Source organism: Telopea speciosissima, chromosome 9, assembly GCF_018873765.1.
Source record: "Telopea speciosissima isolate NSW1024214 ecotype Mountain lineage chromosome 9, Tspe_v1, whole genome shotgun sequence".
NCBI lineage: Eukaryota > Viridiplantae > Streptophyta > Magnoliopsida > Proteales > Proteaceae > Telopea > Telopea speciosissima.
The window spans coordinates 289,260-305,720 of NC_057924.1; the positions used below are offsets into that span (position 1 = coordinate 289,260).

The 16,461-nt window shown below is 41.0% G+C and overlaps 1 protein-coding gene across 1 annotated transcript in view; it reads left to right on the top strand.

The window, feature by feature from the left end:
* The window catches only part of LOC122639074 (QWRF motif-containing protein 6-like), a 36,509-nt gene extending 28,893 nt beyond the window's left edge, over positions 1–7,616 (top strand). The window contains exons 3-6 of the mRNA XM_043831911.1: positions 5,728–5,844; positions 6,036–6,125; positions 6,425–6,532; positions 7,359–7,616. Of these exons, the coding sequence (XP_043687846.1) occupies positions 5,728–5,844; positions 6,036–6,125; positions 6,425–6,532; positions 7,359–7,433 (390 nt within the window). The 3' untranslated portion in view covers positions 7,434–7,616. The remainder of the gene's footprint in view (positions 1–5,727; positions 5,845–6,035; positions 6,126–6,424; positions 6,533–7,358) is intronic.
* Positions 7,617–16,461: the final 8,845 nt, after the last annotated feature.

Consider the following 16,461-nt stretch of genomic DNA (forward strand, 5'->3'; position numbering starts at 1 on the left):
TATGTCCGGCCTAGTGTGGAACGATTGTATTAGTCTTCCAACCAACCTCTGATAGCTGCCCTTGTCGACTGATTCATCATCCTTGTTCCTGAGATGAGAATTAGGCTCAAAAGGTGTATTTGCTGGATTACATCTCAACATTCCTATAGCTGACAAGAGATCAAGGGTATACTTCCGTTGAGATTTGAGGAAGATCTTTAGGGTTGAATGAGCAACTTCTATGCCAAAGAAATATCTCAACCTACCTAGGTCTTTGATCTCAAACTCTGTTCCTAGATAAGTCTTCAATTGAGATATCTCATCTACACTGCTCCCAATAATTATGATCTCATCCACATAGACAATCAACACCGTAATATGGCTACCCATCTTCTTAATAAACAAAGTATAATTTGCATTACTCTGTTTATAACCAATGGACACCATGACTCTATGGAATTGCCCAAACAATGCCTTGGGAGACTGTTTCAACCCGTACAAAGCCCTTTTTAGTTTACAAACCTTCCCATAGTTTTCCTGGGATGCAAATCCAAGTGGGATATCCATATACACCTCCTCTTCAAGTTCACCATGGAGGAATGCATTCGTGACATCCAGTTGCTGAAGGTCCCATCCTAGGTTAACTATACAAGAGAAAATAACTTGAACTAAATTCATTTTGCCAATCCCATATGTCTGAGTCTCCTGATAGACGATCCCATATGTCTGAGTAAATCCTCTAGCAACCAACCTTGCTTTGCATCTGTCTACTGTTCTATCTAGTTTCTTTTTAATTGCGAAAACCAATTTGCAACCTACATGTTTCTTCCCTGGAGGAAGATGTACTGTCCCACGTATCATTCTTCCCAAGAGCCCTCATCTCCATTTATTGCCTCTTTCCATCTTGAGTTAGCCAATGCTTCCTAATAGGTGTTAAGAATGGAAGCAGAAGACAACGAAGAAACAAAAGTATGGAAGGAGGGAGAAAGGGAGTCATATGAAATAATGTTAGAAATAGGATGCTGAATACAAGTTCTATTGGGTTTACGAATAGCAATTGGTGAATGGAGACTTGGATCACTAGAAGGAAGAGACTCACTAGATAGAGTGCGATCTTTTACAGGACTTGAATCTGGTAAGGCCTATTGGCTAGGTGTGATGGTGGTGGTCTTGTCAAATTGCCTTACTCTTCTTTCTTCGAGTATGAACAAAAACTTTCGAAGGAGAAACAATTGGAGGTTGCTCTCCCTGAACTGTGGGTTGGTGTTCCTGCCTTGTCATATCCTCTTCAAGCTCTGGTGAAGTATCATCCACCATCGGTATATCCATGAGAGAAGTTAAGGGCTCCTCTTCTCTTGGAGAAGACTCCCCCTGAAGAGATGTAGTAGAAGAATAAAATGGCTTAGATTCTTGAAAGACCACATCCATGGTTATAAACATCTTCCGTGAAGAGGGATGATAGCCACCCTTCTCAGTGGTAGAGTAGCCAAGAAAAATACACCGGGGTCCCCTGGGGTCAAACTTGCCACATACATGGTGATTGTGAGCAAAGACCACACAACTAAAACACCTTTGGCGGGACAACAAAGGAGGAAGAACCCAGAAGAACCTCAAGAAGGCAGCAGGATGGCAACATATGAGACAACATCTTGTTGATAAGAGGCTGCCAGGAAAACTACATCACCTCAATACTGAGGAGGAAGCGCCATGGCAAACATAAGTGAACAAGCTACTTCCAAGATAGGCTGCCAAGAGAACTGCATCACCTCAATACTGAGGAGGAACCGCCATGGCAAACACAAGTGAACAAGCCACTTCTAAGAGATGTAGAATCTTACGTTCAGCGACACCATTCTGTGCAGGGTGGTCAACACAGTTAGTCTGGTGAATAATCCCATGGTCAAACAAATATAACTGGAATAAACCATCCATATACTCTTTGCCATTATCAATGTGAAGAATCTTGATCTTGGCATCAAATTGAGTTTTTGTACCATTTTATGGAATGACTGAAAACAGGGAAAACATCTCTCTTCTGCTGTAATAAGTAAATCCAAGTGGTGCGGCTAAAGAAATCAATGAATGTAACAAACCATCCATATACTCTTTGCCATTATCAAAGTGAAGAATTTTGATCTTGGCATCAAATTGAGTTTTTGTACCATTTTATGGAATGATTGAAAACAGGGAAAACATCGCTCTTCTGCTGTAATAGGTAAATCCAAGTGGTGCAGCTAAAGCAATCAATGAATGTAATAAACAATCGATATCCAGAAGTAGACATACACTAGGCAGGGCCCCATACATCAGAATGTATTACACCAAACAGAATCAAACTTTTATTATCAGAAATAGGGTAAACAACTCTAGTTTGCTTTGCAAAAATGCAAGCATTACAAAAGAAACTATTGGGCTTAACTAAATCAGGAAAAAGCTTAGATAAAGTTTCTAGAGGTGGGTGATCCAAACGACGATGCCATCTGTGTAACTCCGATAAAGCAAAAGTAGATGTATCGGGGAGAGATGTTACAGTAGTCAAAACTGATGGAGATCTCTCAAGCAAGTACAAACCACCATCCACTTTACTACTGCCAATCGTACATCCCATTTCTAAGTCTTGAAAAATATAGTGAGATGGAAAAATGTTACTTTGCAATTTAAATCCTGTGTGAGACTACTAATAGACAAGAGATTAGTAGAAAAATTAGGGAATGGAGAACAGAGGAGTGGGGATAAAATTGGTGAACACTTGATGGACCCTTTTCCCAAAACAGAGGAGAGGGATCCATCTGCAACACGAACTTACTGTTACCTGACAAAGGGAGATATTAAAAAAATTGAGAAGGAGACCCAGTCATATGATCGGTAGCACCTAAGTTGATTATCCAAGGAAAGGAAATGATTGACGCACAATGGCCACCGAAAGAAATACCTGAAGTAGAAGGAGATGAGTCATAGGACTCTAGCAGGGATGTAGCAGACCTAACACTGGCAGATGTCACTGATGAAGATGAAGGTTCAAATCAAGACATCAGACGACGCATGGTGAGTAGCTCTTCCAAAGAGAGAAGAATTTGTAGAAGCATCATCAGAGGTAGAATAGTGGGCAGTAGCACCAGTGGGACGACCTTGCCCACAACCGCAAGATAGTGGAGGACGCCCATATAACTTCCAACATTTGTCTATGGTATGGTGTTCTTTCCCATAAAAATCGCACTTCATAGGTGCTCTCTCTGAAACAGAGTTATCAGCAGTACCACGAGAAACGTTCCCATGAGATGGAGTGCCTGAGCCAAAGTAAAGGGCCGATCGCTCTAATGTCATAGGATGGAGCACAGCAGTGTGGCGGCTGTCTTCAGATTGTACCATGGAATATGCTTGCTCAAGAATGGGAAAAGGATCACGATTCAGGATATGAGCCCTAATCTAATCAAACTCCATATTTAGGCCAGCAAGAAAGTCATAAATGCGAAGTTTATCTTCCCATTTTCTGAAGGCAACAATATCTGTATCACTAGAATAAAGACATCTCTTTTTACTTGGTGTCATGGATCTTCTTCCTAAGTTCATTGCATTGTGCATCATACCAACCTAGGAATATGTCTCCTTCGCAGCCTTCCAGATTTTTGCTACAGTGTCTATAAGAAGATACCCTCGTGCAATGCTAGGATCCATAGAATTGATGAGACATGACATAACAAGGCAGTTGTCAGTATACTATTTAATTTGAGAAAGGCCAGCATTAGTAGGCTTGACAGAATCCCCTGTAAGGTAGCCAAAAAGGCCACGAAAGCCCACTACAAGAGAACTTGAACGGGACCACATCAACTAGTTGCTCTCATCTAGTTTGATGGAGCTCATAGGGCACGAAGGGAAGTCGCGCTCGCACTGTAGGACTACTTCTTCCTATCCAATAGATGCAGTCGGCATGTCTGACATAGTTGATAATCACAAAGATGGGTAACAACGAGAGATCCTACCACATAAGAAAATCTCCAAACACAGAAGATTGAGATCTAAAGCATAATAGGTAAGGAACCCTTGGTGGGAAAGAACTCACCACCAAGGGAAAAAGAAGGAGGGCAAGGAAGAAGTGGTGGTGGCTAGCGCTCGCATTGTAGGACTACTCCTTCCTGTCCAATAGATGTAGTTGACATGTCCGACATAGTTGCTAATCACAAAGATGGGTAACAACGAGAGATCCTACCACATAAGAAAATCTCCAAACACAGAAGATGGAGATCTAAAGCATAATAGGTAAGGAACCCTTGGTGGGAAACTCACCACCAAGGGAAAAAGAAGAATGAGGGCAAGGCGGAAGTGGTGGTGGCTAGCGGCAACGGCTGAAGAGGGTAGCGGTGGTGGCTGGCGGTTAGACCGATAGAGAGAGAGGCGCGAGAGAGAAAGTGACTGGCGGCTGGCGGTAAAACCAAGAGGCCAAGAGAGAGGGTAGAGGCGTCGGGTGTTGGTAGTGAAACCGAGAGAGAGTGGAGGCACTGGATGTTGGCGGCGATGACTCTAAGGGTTTGGATCCCAAAGTTGATCCTCGCTCTGATACCATGATGGATTTGTCGAATTGAACTTATGTCAATGAGACACAAGCCCTCTTTATTTATAACAGAACTATGAAGTACAATTTATGATTATACCACAGGGCAATATTAATAAACCCTAATAGACAAATATACCCTTCTACCCATATTACGACAATAGCTTGGGTCTTGTATCAAGTATCACCTTGAATAGAGTTTATTGGAGGGTAAGGATCCATGTAGCCGACCACATTTTGGGATAAGGCTTGTTTGTTAGTGTAAGTTTGTCTATTTGACCCAAAAATAGACTGTATGTGTGATCCTCATTCTTTCTAATGGCTTGAATATTTCTCTGTTGTGCTTTCACCATTAGTTCCTTTGTTGGGAATTGTGTAGCGACAGTACAATGAATAGGTTATTAGTTTTTTTCCTCTTTGTCCTCCCCTTTTCAAGAATATGAATGTGATATTGCTTCATGTCCATGTTAGATCCACATCGACTGTGAGTGGGATCCTCATTCCGTTTATATACTTTGTAGTACATCCACTTAACAGACCAGCCTTTTGAGATGGAAATCTAGCATAGTATTAGAGGCAGGTCCTGATCCCGCCTCCATGTGTCTACTTCGTCCACGTGTACGGTGGTTCCCCAACCCACCTACAAGTGAAGGGGGAGTGTTAGATCCCACATTGGCTGTGAGGAATAATTATCACCTCCCATTCGCTGCCCGCACCAATTCCTCAAATTCCTCTAATGGGGGAAGTGGACCCCACCTTGGGCAGTCTTGGGCAGTGTGTTCGGGCAGGGGGTAGGATGGTCATTTCCACCCCCTATGTGAGGAATTGGAGCGGTCAGCGAATTGGAGGGGATAACGATTCGGCTGTGAGTGCCTCATTCCGTTCATATGCCTGGTAGTACCTCCACTTAACAGACCAGTCTTTTGAGAGAGTATTCTAACAGTCCAAAGTCACTTTGCCCCCAATCCAATTCATTTCTCTTTTAGTTTGCTCATTGTACTACTGCAGGATTGCAAACTCATTTTCTCCAGGTTTGCTTCTAGATATACCTATTTTCTGGCAAAGTACATGCTATTCATTTTGTTTACAGCAAGGCACAAAGTTCATCAGTTTTTTTTTTTTTTTTGGATAGATACAAAGTTCATCAGTTATTAACCTCCTATCCCTAATATGTATGTTTCTGTTGGGAACTGTTTCAGATGCCATATTTGGAAGAATGGTCAGCAATCGAAGAGAATTATTCAACTTCACTATCAGGAGCTATTAAAGCTTTGCAGGATACCCTGCTTCGACTTCCAATCAATGGAAACGTGAGGGTAAATATTCATTTCTGTTTGTTGTGACCATTTTTAAACATAAGGTTTCAATGATTGTTTCGCACATATTTTTTCTATCTGTGACTTTCCTTTTTCTGTACGGATTTTAAAGTCATTGTTTAACCATATTTGCTGATGTAATTTTGATTTATCAGCAGTTGTAATAAAAACGAACATCACTATATGTGCAGGTTGACTTCAGAGAGGTAGAGGAAGCTTTAAATTCAGCATCAAATGTGATGGGAATAATATCATTCCATCTTAGAAACTTTTTACCAAAGGTGCGGTGGATGAAACAGCTTTCATTTCAATCAACATAAGATAGAGAAAGATAAAATAATATGATTGTAAGGTTGAAGTTCTCAATGAAATATACTGAATTATTTGGGATTAAGCATTTTTGCATTAATTTTTTTTTTTAAATTTACTGCTCTCACTTGTAAGAGCAATAATCTCACAAATCAGAGCACATCTGCACCATTGCCACATGCATCATTTCCATTTGGACTTTCTGTTGTCCATTTTTTATTGATCCTCCTGTTTTTTTTTGTATGTGTGTTCGTTGTGAAACAAAACACAGACCGAGAGACTGGTTACTCTGATTTCAGAATTAGCTGAGGTGGCCAGCAGAGAAAGGGCTCTGGTTGAAGAATGTGGAGATCTATTAACAAAAACACATATGTTACAGGTTTGGCCTTAATCCTAGTTATAGTTGCTTTCTACCGTAAATGATACAATGATCTACTTAGGAGAACTTCACATTGTATTCCATGAAAGGCACCCTTTACTTAGGAGACTCATCTTCTGGTGTGTGTGGGTGTGTGTGTGTGTGTGTGTGTGTGTGTGAGAGAGAGTGAGAGAGACAGAGAGAGTTCTAATAAAACACTGCAGCAGTGGTTGTTATTTTCTGGTTTGAAATGACTGTGACATATGGCAGTTGAGTTGGTAGTTCAAAAAGTTTCCCAGCCTATTTCAGGTTATCTCCCTTTCACATGGCAAGATTCAGTCGCTTGGTCCTTTGCCACGTGGCAAAAAGAGTCACTTGTCCAATCTTGTCTCTTTAGAAAAAGTCAAGAAAGTGCTGCTATCTCAGAGAGCAAAAAAGTGTGTGGCTTTACATTGACCCACGTCCCAGTCTGCTATTATTATTGGCAGTTGAGTTGGTAGTCCAAAAAGTGTTTCAATGTTCCCCAGGTCATCTGCCTTTCATGTGGCAAAAAGAGTCATTTAGAGAGAGAGAGAGACACACAATGTTATAACAAAACACTGCAGCAGTGGTTATTCTTTGCTGGTTTGAAATAACTGTGACGTGTGCTATAATTTATAAAGCAAAAAAGAGAGAGTGGTTTATATTGACCACTCTTGCTTTATTCAATATGGGCCATGGAGCTGCGTAATTTGGATGCCTGAATTTGGCCTATTATATGTGCACCTTCAAGATCTTACAGGAACACGAATTCCCATATTTTATGATATAATACAAACTTGCTTTCTGCAAACTGCTGTCCTTGTAGGTGGAAGAGTCCAGTTTAAGGGGTCAACTAATCCAAGTGAGCCGGAGCACTGCTGGTCAATCAAGGGAAGAATAAGATTGAAGTCTTTCTGCGATTCCTTGCAGCTCAAGTTCTATTTTAGCCAAGCTGCTTATGTTTGCAGTAGAGAACATCAAACGCTCGGGTTCAGGGCTCAAGTGCCTTTTTCTGAAGAGTTATCTCCCAGCTTTGAAGTATTCTTCCTTGTATAATAATCTGGAGCATGTTTATATTTTCTGCTATGAACTTGCAAGGGATGTGTTGACGCATGACACCTAAATAGCAAAGGGTTCAAGTGTCAAATAATTTTGTCTCCTGTTGCCACTATCGGCTAAAACGATCTCTCCACGATCCCCTCCCCTCCCCCCTCCAAATAAAAGAATGATGTGATAACTGATAAAGGGATTTTCTTATTGACACCCTTCAAGGTGTCAAATAATTTTTTGATGGAAATTGTCAAATAATTTGTAATCTAACTTTTTGGTCCTTTTAGTATAAGATACTATTTTTTCCAATGACTTTTAAGTATTGTCATTTCACATGAATACTCGAAAAATATGCATATGACAATACTAAAAAAATATGTCATTTTCAAATTATTTTTGAAAATCCTTTTATATCCTTAATTTAATATTTTTGAAAATAAGACAAGAGGCAATTAAAAGAAGATGTCAAATTTTAAATCCACCAAATTCTCTATCCCAAAAAAGGAAAAAAAAATAAATCTAAATTCACCTATAAAAATGTCATTCAGAGTCTCAGACACTCCCAATGATAAACATGGTATGTGATATATATATATATATATACTAGTAAATTCACATGTGCAAATGCACGTGTGGCCGCATGTTGGAGAGAAACAGAGAGAGAAAAAAAAGAGCAAAAATTCCCGCTTAGAGCCTCTAAAAATGAGAAAGAAAAAGATCAAAAGGAGTCCCAAAAATAGAGAAAGCCAATATGTATAACCCATGGCTGTAGCAGAAATAATAAAAAATTGAAAAGTCTTACCAGAGCGAAAAAAAGAGCAAAAATTCCCCAACTTTGCAAGTCTGAGTTTTTGTTTGCACTCAATGACAGAAAATAGAGATGAACTCATCTCAAGTTTAATTAGCATTCCTTGAAACTTCAATTCTTAAAGCAATATGGTTAAAAAAATGAAATTAAAAAATGGAGAAAAGCTTTTTGTAGGCCTAAAAAAAACACCCACTATAGCCCAATCAATCAACTTCTCATTTTCAACCAAAACAGATTGCGGGTGTGGAGGGAAGGAGAGAGAGAAACCAAAATAAAGAATAGAGAGGTGGGACAAGAAAGAACACAAAGATGAAATACCCGGTTGAGATTTTGTGACCCTGCTTCATCTACCTGTGCTCAACAATTCCTGAGAAGGGACAATAGAAAAGGAAAAAAAAGCAAAGTTCTTTTTTTTTAACCGAAAACGATACAAGGAGAGAGAGAAAACAAAACAGAGTAAAAAGGGCTGGGGGAAGAAAGAACGTAGAGATGAAAACAGATTTTGGATGCTCCAAAGCTCAAAGAAAGAAGCCATGAAAGACACTTCCTTCAAGGTAATATGTATGGGAACACGGTGGGCATGGCAAGATGGCAGTGGTTTCTGAGATTGTGGAAAGCCTCTTCAAAGGTATATTTCATCATTAATTCTTTGAATACTTTCCTTTGAATTGATTTTTTTTTCTTTTTTACATAATGATTAGAAAAGCTTATTCTTTTATATGGACATACTATGTGAGCGCACATGTACATGACCCATTTTTCACTGTTACAGCATCGGTTGTTTCAAGGAAGAAGCTTAGTGTTGGTGTAATATCCCTATACAAGGCTCAAGTTTTTGCGATTAAAGAAAAACTTAGGGGCACATATGATACACATAATGACTTCTCTGTGAGTGTTCGGACTGTTGATGGGTTTCAAGCTGGCGAGGAGGATGTAATAATAATCTCTATTGTCAGATCTAATGGGAAAGGATCAATGGGTTTCCTTTCCAATTTTCAACATACAAATGTAGCTTTGACCAGGGCAAGGTACATGAGAGAGAGAGAGAGAGAGAGAGAGAGAGAGATAAAAACAGACAAAAGAGGGTGGAAGAACAAAGAAAACAGAGATTAATACCCGGATGAGATTTCATGATTCTGGTTTATTTGCATGATAAGAAAGAATTACAGTTGGGTTTTGCCAAGCGCAACAACGCGGGGGGAGGAGTGAGCCCGCGAGAAATACTAAATGAGCTCGTGAAAGAAATTCTGAAACCGATTTGCAGATCGATCACAAACCGAAGACGTGTCTGTGAATGGTAAGAGAAAGAGTGGTTCGTGATTTATCTGCCGGAGGAGGGGGAGGTATCTATGTGTTAGCGGAACCAGGAGATGCATAGAGAGAGAGAGAGAGAGAGTGGGGGCCACTTATTCTTACCTTTTTACATGGGAGAGGGAGATATCCATGAGTTTTATCCCAAAAAAGGGAGACATGCATGAGTGTAGTATTGAGGCCATGGTTGAGTTGGAGTTGTGTGCACAGCAGGAAGGAGGTCCAAGTGTCGTGAAAGGAGGGTGGGTATTGTTTTAATGGAGAAGAAGTAGGAGGTGGCAAGAGGGAAAAAAGGCCGAAAAAGATCCTTTGCAGCACTTTGTCCGGGCTGCACATGCAGCACCAGATTCAAGGCAGCACGCATTGACCGCCTTACCCCTGCTTGAGCACCTTGCCCGAGCAGGGGTAAGGCGGTCAATGCGCGCCGCCTTGAGTCTGGTGCTACATGTGCAGCCCGGGCAAAGTGTTGCACCAAATCCAAAGGGAGAGGTGGAAGATGGTCTTGGTTGGTGGGAATAGGGAGAGCTTCCAAGCTCTTGACGCAAGAGAGAAAAATGGGACAGTGACACGGGACGTGTCTGAGAATGGTAAGAGAGAGCGGTTCGTGATTTATTTGTGGGAGTAGGGGGGATCTTTATCCTCTCAATTTGCCTGCCCGTACTTGACGTCAAGTACATCTAACGGAGGGTGCAAAATGACTATCCTACCCCCTACCCGAATACTCTCCTGATAACCATTCCCACTCTCTCACACCCCTCAGTGAATGGGATCCCATTTACTGTGGGTGGAGGAAAACTCGGTTCTTATATTTATTATAGAAAAAGGTTTTCTGAACCGCCAAGAGAAGGTATGCTGGTAACGTCTCTCTCTCTCTATCTATATATATATATATATATATATAAAATGATCTCGCTACCATCCTATGTTCGATATCATTCTGTTGTACCTCGTTGGCGCACTCCTCTATGCCCCTTGCTCAGAGAATCCTCTCCCATTTATTATAGATCAAATTGCTCTCTAACATCACTAATTGGAAACATTCTCTTTGCTTGCAATGTTGAACTCAGTACATGGCTTATGGAGATAACTGTAATATGCAAAGATAAATAAATAAAAGAGAAGAAAATTAATATAGTTTAGCAAGATCTATCCATCTATGTCTCCACCTGTGTCTGAAGTCCAACTCACCTTCCACTTTCGTCTCTCTCTGACTTCTATTTTTTCTTGGCTTTAAGTTGGTCTCTCCTCTGACGTCTTAGTTACTTTTTCTTTTGGGTATGTGAATCTTCTATGTGGCGCCCTCATCGCCCTCATGTGGTAGTTTTGATGATACTGAGGTCCTATCCTAACTTTCCTTTTTAAACTCTTCTTACAACACTCCTTTCTTCACTCTACTCCCACTGACCATCCTTTTCATTCTCCCTCTACATCTCTTTGGTCCCCCACCATTACTCCTCCAACCCTGGTCCCCACCGATCCCACCGACCTGATCTTGTCTGGTCTTGTCCTTAATGGCACACTTTAACTCCCCTAACGCTACCAAAAACTCCAGCAAACGTTTCAACAAACAACAGGCTTGGAACCCTATCTCTCCACCATGGATCTGAAACAAAGCGGAGTTTGGTGGTCCTTCTGGTACTCATTCCGGCAGCAAGCATTCTTCAAGTGGGTTTTGTCGACTGCGTGATCGACGTTCTTGTGCTGGATCTTCGACCAAAACTAGACAGAAGTCTCTCCATCTGGCTCATTCCGGTAAGCCTAATCCCTCTTGTCCTGATTCTGACCCCTCCTTTGAGGCTGATGAAGATCTTTTACCGGCTGGCCCAACTACCCTTTTTGGTATGGTTCTTGGTTGGGCTGACCTGCCTGTTGTTTCTCTTAGATGCCATCTCGCCACTTTATGGCAATCCCTTGGAGCTCGATGCATTCATGTATGTGATGGTGGTTTTTTCTCGGTGGAGTTTTTCTCTATGGATGAAAGGAATTTTATTTTATCAGAATCACCTTGGTGGTTTTCAGAACACTTTTTACATCTTTTTCTGGGGTCACCTTTTCAACCCCACTGTGACTCCTCTGAGTTTCGTGAAATTTCCTTATGGGTTCAACTTCTTAATGTTCCTGAAAGTAGTTTCAATGAACATTCTCTGTCCTTGGCTATTTCCCCTCTTGGGAAACCTCTCTCTGTTTTACTGAACTGGGCTCACTGGGGACTTCCCCCTTGGACTGCTAGAATCAAAATACTTTTTAATTTTCAACTACCTTTGGTGGCATCTTCCAGATTGTGTATGGGAACTGGGAATGAGATTGTAATTTTCCTTCGGTTTGAGTGTTTTTTGGCCTGTTTTGCTTGTGCCCTTCTCGGTCACCAAACGGCAACATGTCTGTACCGTGAAAAACCTCTGAAGGGGGTTGGTTTCTATTTATCTCCACCTTTGGTAGAAGGATCTCAAGTTGGCTTGAAGGAGGATTCTGATGATGTTATTATGGTTAGTGCGGAAAAGGTTAGCTCTGCAAAAGGAAGTAATGAAGGTGATGGCATTACTACTCAAAATGATTCTAGGACTTGCCAAGGACAACCTCATGTTCAGTTTTTAAATAACTCCTGCCTTCTTCAAGCCGTTCAAAATGAAGCTTTGTTTACTCAACACTCTTCTGAGCTCCAGTTTCAGCAAACTTTTTCACATCAATTGGTTCCAAGTGATGTAAATTGTTCTGCTCTTGTGCCTTCCTCTGTGGACTTTCAATCTACGGTCCAAGAGTTGGAGGCTTTAATCAGTCTTGCTAATTCAAATCTTCAGCCTGATTTCGCAATTCCATCAGCAGAACAAGTCCACCAGTAGCACCAAGAAGACTGTACAATGGAATTTTCTAAAGCTCCTGCCTCTACCTATTTGCCTCATGGTGAAGAACCTAAGAAGTTTCCCAGCTTTCTGAAGGATTTTAATTGCGGACTATCTCAAGCACAGACTAATACGACTGCTAAACCCTACTTTCTTGAACCAGTGAGCAACTACCAAATTGCCCCCCAATCCTCTTCCGGAGTCCATAATTCCAATGCTTTCACTGTAAACACCTTTATTTTTCCACCGGCTGGTTTAATGGGTAACCCAGAACATCCAAACTCCTTCCAAGCTGCACCATCTAACACTCCTCTTGATCCTCATCAACCTTCTTCTAATTCTTTTTCTATTCACCCTAATCAAACCGTCTCTGATGGCCATCAATCCTACGGGTGTCGGAAAAGGAAATTGAATGCTGTTGTCCAAGACAATTCTGATGAGTCCTCTGATTCTGAGTTTCTACTGAAGTGTGTCAATCATCTAGCTCGATCAAAATCCAAGACCAACCTTGCAACCCAACTTTGTGCCTTGGTATCTGAAATACAATCAGATGAGGGGAGTAACCTCCCCCATATGTCTCACCGATTCCAGCAATTTGGGGAGAGAACTGGTCCCATCGCTACACAGAAGATTCCTGCCTCTTCTTTCCAGGTCATCATAACCTTGTTTTCTTTTTTATCTTGCATTCCCTTTGATATTTTCTTTATGTGCTTTTGGAGTATATGCATTTGTTTCTTTAAACTAAGTAGGCGTCACTCTTCTTTTAGGTATTGGTACTATGTTTCTCTTTGTTTATTTTGTTGTTGGTATTGTTACTTTTGCTTATCCTGCTTTTTTGTTGATTCTACTTCTAAACTTGCTGCCTCTCTCACTTCCTCCTCGTTTTTACCTTGTTTTTTAATCATGATTGTGCTATCTTGGAATGTTAGAGGTCTCCATTCTAAAAACACTTTAAGAGCTCTTAAAAAACATCTTTTGGCACATAAACCCGATGTATTTTTTCTTTTGGATACTAAGATTTATGATTTAAATAAGTTTAAATTGCCCAAATTTCTCTCTAATTATGCTCTTTTGGGGTTTGCGCCTAGCTCTGGTTCACGAGGACTTTCGGGTGGTTTGTTGTGTTTTGGAAAACATTCTTTTGTTGTTGGTGATGTCACTATCTTAAATAGACTTGTGGCTGTAACCTTTCCCCCTATTGGTCAGGCTTCTGCTTGGTGTCTTGTTGGACTTTATGCACCACCTGTGGCCTCTGATAGGACTGGATTTTGGGAGTCTCTTCATGAGTTCCTTACTGACCTTCAATTACCTTTTGTTGTGATAGGTGATTTTAACCAAATCCTTAATCCTGAGGACAAACTTAGAGGGAACCTCCCTCGTTTCAATAACTCTTCTACCTTTGATCTAAATCATATTATTTCTCAGTTTGATCTTCTTAACCTTCCTCTCCGGGGTTCTCAATTTACTTGGTCAAGCAGGAAAAAAATTCCACACCTTATTAAGGAGAAATTGGATCACTGCTTGACCCACCCCCTTTGGGCCTCTTGGTGGAACCAAATAACTCTTTCAGCTCTCCCATCGTTTGGTTCGGATCACTAGCCTCTCCTTGTCAAAACCAACCTCTCAATCTTGAATCACAAGAAACTGTTCCATTTCCAAGCTGCTTGGTTCTCTCACCCTGGTTTTGACCAGTTTTGCCATACCACTTGGACCAATTTACCACAAAATACATCCCTTTCAACCAAGTTACAACAGTTTACTCCTCTGTTAAAGAAGTGGAACAACAATGTTTTTGGAAATATTGTGCATCTCCATGATTTCCTTTTTAATAGGCTTGGCTATCTTGAGAATCTTGATCCATCCCCCCCCCCCCATTGAAAAAGATATTACTGAGACATATTCGAACATTCAATGGATCCTTGAGGCTGAAGAAATTTTCTGGTTCCAAAAATCTAGGCATCTGTATGTCACCCAGGGAGACAGGAACTCCAGGTTCTATCATTCCATTTCCACTTTCCACAATAAAACTAGGCAAATTGAGGGAATCAAGGATTGTGAAGGGAACTTCATCACTGATATCAATGCAGTTGCCCAGATCTTCACTACTCATTTCTCCTCGATCCTCACCACTTCCAATCCTCTTGACTCCTCTTTTATTGAGCCCTTGTTCATTCCTATCATTCCTGATGATTCCCACCATGCCCTCTTAACTTTACCTTCTGTGGATGAAATCAGAGAAGCTCTGTTTAGCTTTGTGCCGTTTAAAGCTCCAGGGCATGATGGCTTCTCTGCCATCTTCTACCATAAAAACTGGGATCTTCTCCAAGATGATATTCTTAGTTTTGTTACTTCCTTCTTCCACACTGGCAATCTACCGTTCAAAACAAATCACACCCTCCTCACTCTCATTCCAAAAAAGGAGAATGCAGTCTCACCGGTTGATTTTAGACCTATAAGCCTTTGCACGGTGTCCTATAAAATCATAGCAAAACTGCTAGCTGGAAGACTCAGACCTCATCTTGACTATTTCATTTCTCCCTTCCAATCTGCTTTTGTCAAAGGACGCCAAATCTTAGATAACATTATTATTGCTCATGAAGTAGTACATTATCTGAAGAAGTGCAAAGGCAAGCAAGGTTGGATTGCGATAAAATTGGATATGTCCAAGGTATATGATCGAGTAGAATGGACATACATCATCAAACTCTTCTCCTTCCTTGGATTTCCCCCAAAGTGGTGTGACCTCATCCAACAGCTCATTTCCACTGTATCTTACTTAATCAAGCTTAAGGGGGGTGCTTTCAATCATTTCCTCCCATCACGGCGACAAGGGTGTCCTTTAAGCCCCTATCTCTTCATTCTTGCGATGGAAGGTCTGTCACGTCTATTAGCTACTTACAGAGAGCTTAATCTTTTCAAAGGAATAAAAATTTCTAGACGTGCTCCTGAAATCACACATCTCCTCTTTGCAGATAACACAATGATTTTCTGCCATGCTTCCCTGGAAGATATTGAAACCATCCAAGCCATCTTGCAACTTTTCGAAGATATTTCTGGGCTTTCAATCAATTGGAGTAAAAGTGAAATTCTCTTCAGCAAGAATACACCCCCTGCCAGTAAAACCCAAATCTGCCACCAATTCCGTTTGCAAGAGATGAGTAATCAATCTAATTATCTGGGAACACCTCTCCTAATCTCTCGGAACAAGAGCAACCATTGTCAAAACCTCCTTTCCAAGATTCGAAGGAAACTTTCCTGTTGGAAAGCATCACTTTTATCCCAAGCAGGGCGCACTGTACTTATAAAATCTGTCCTCTGCTCTTTACCCACATACCTTATGTCATGCTTTTTCCTTCCTAAATCTCTTCATCATAAGTTTGATTCAATAAATTCCAGGTTTTGGAGAGGCGATGGAAACACCAAAAAACAGCTTCTACTTATCTCTTGGGAAAATGTTTGCAAACATAAAAACACCGGGGGATTAAGTATAAGGCAATCATCTCTACACAATGAGGCCCTGTTGCTTCACCTTGGTTGGAGACTTCTTACACAACCTAATGCTCTCTGGTGTAAAATCCTTAAAGCCAAATATTTTCCCCAATCCTCAATTCTAAACCCTGCTTTTAAACCAAAACCTGGTTCCTGGACATGAAACAGTATTGGAAGGATCCTACCTGAGTTGAGGAAGGCCACAAAATGGAAGATTGGGAAGGGGAATTGTGTGCCCATCTGTGACAGTAACTGGATCCCGAATCATATACCCCCCCATACAGCCCAAATACAAACTCCTAATGCACCACTGCAGGTTGTAGCTGATATCATCTCGGGAAGAAGCTAGAATATACCTCTCATTCAATCCCTTTTTCCTCAAGATTTAGTGACAGCAATTACTAAAATACCTCTCTCGTTGCATACCCATG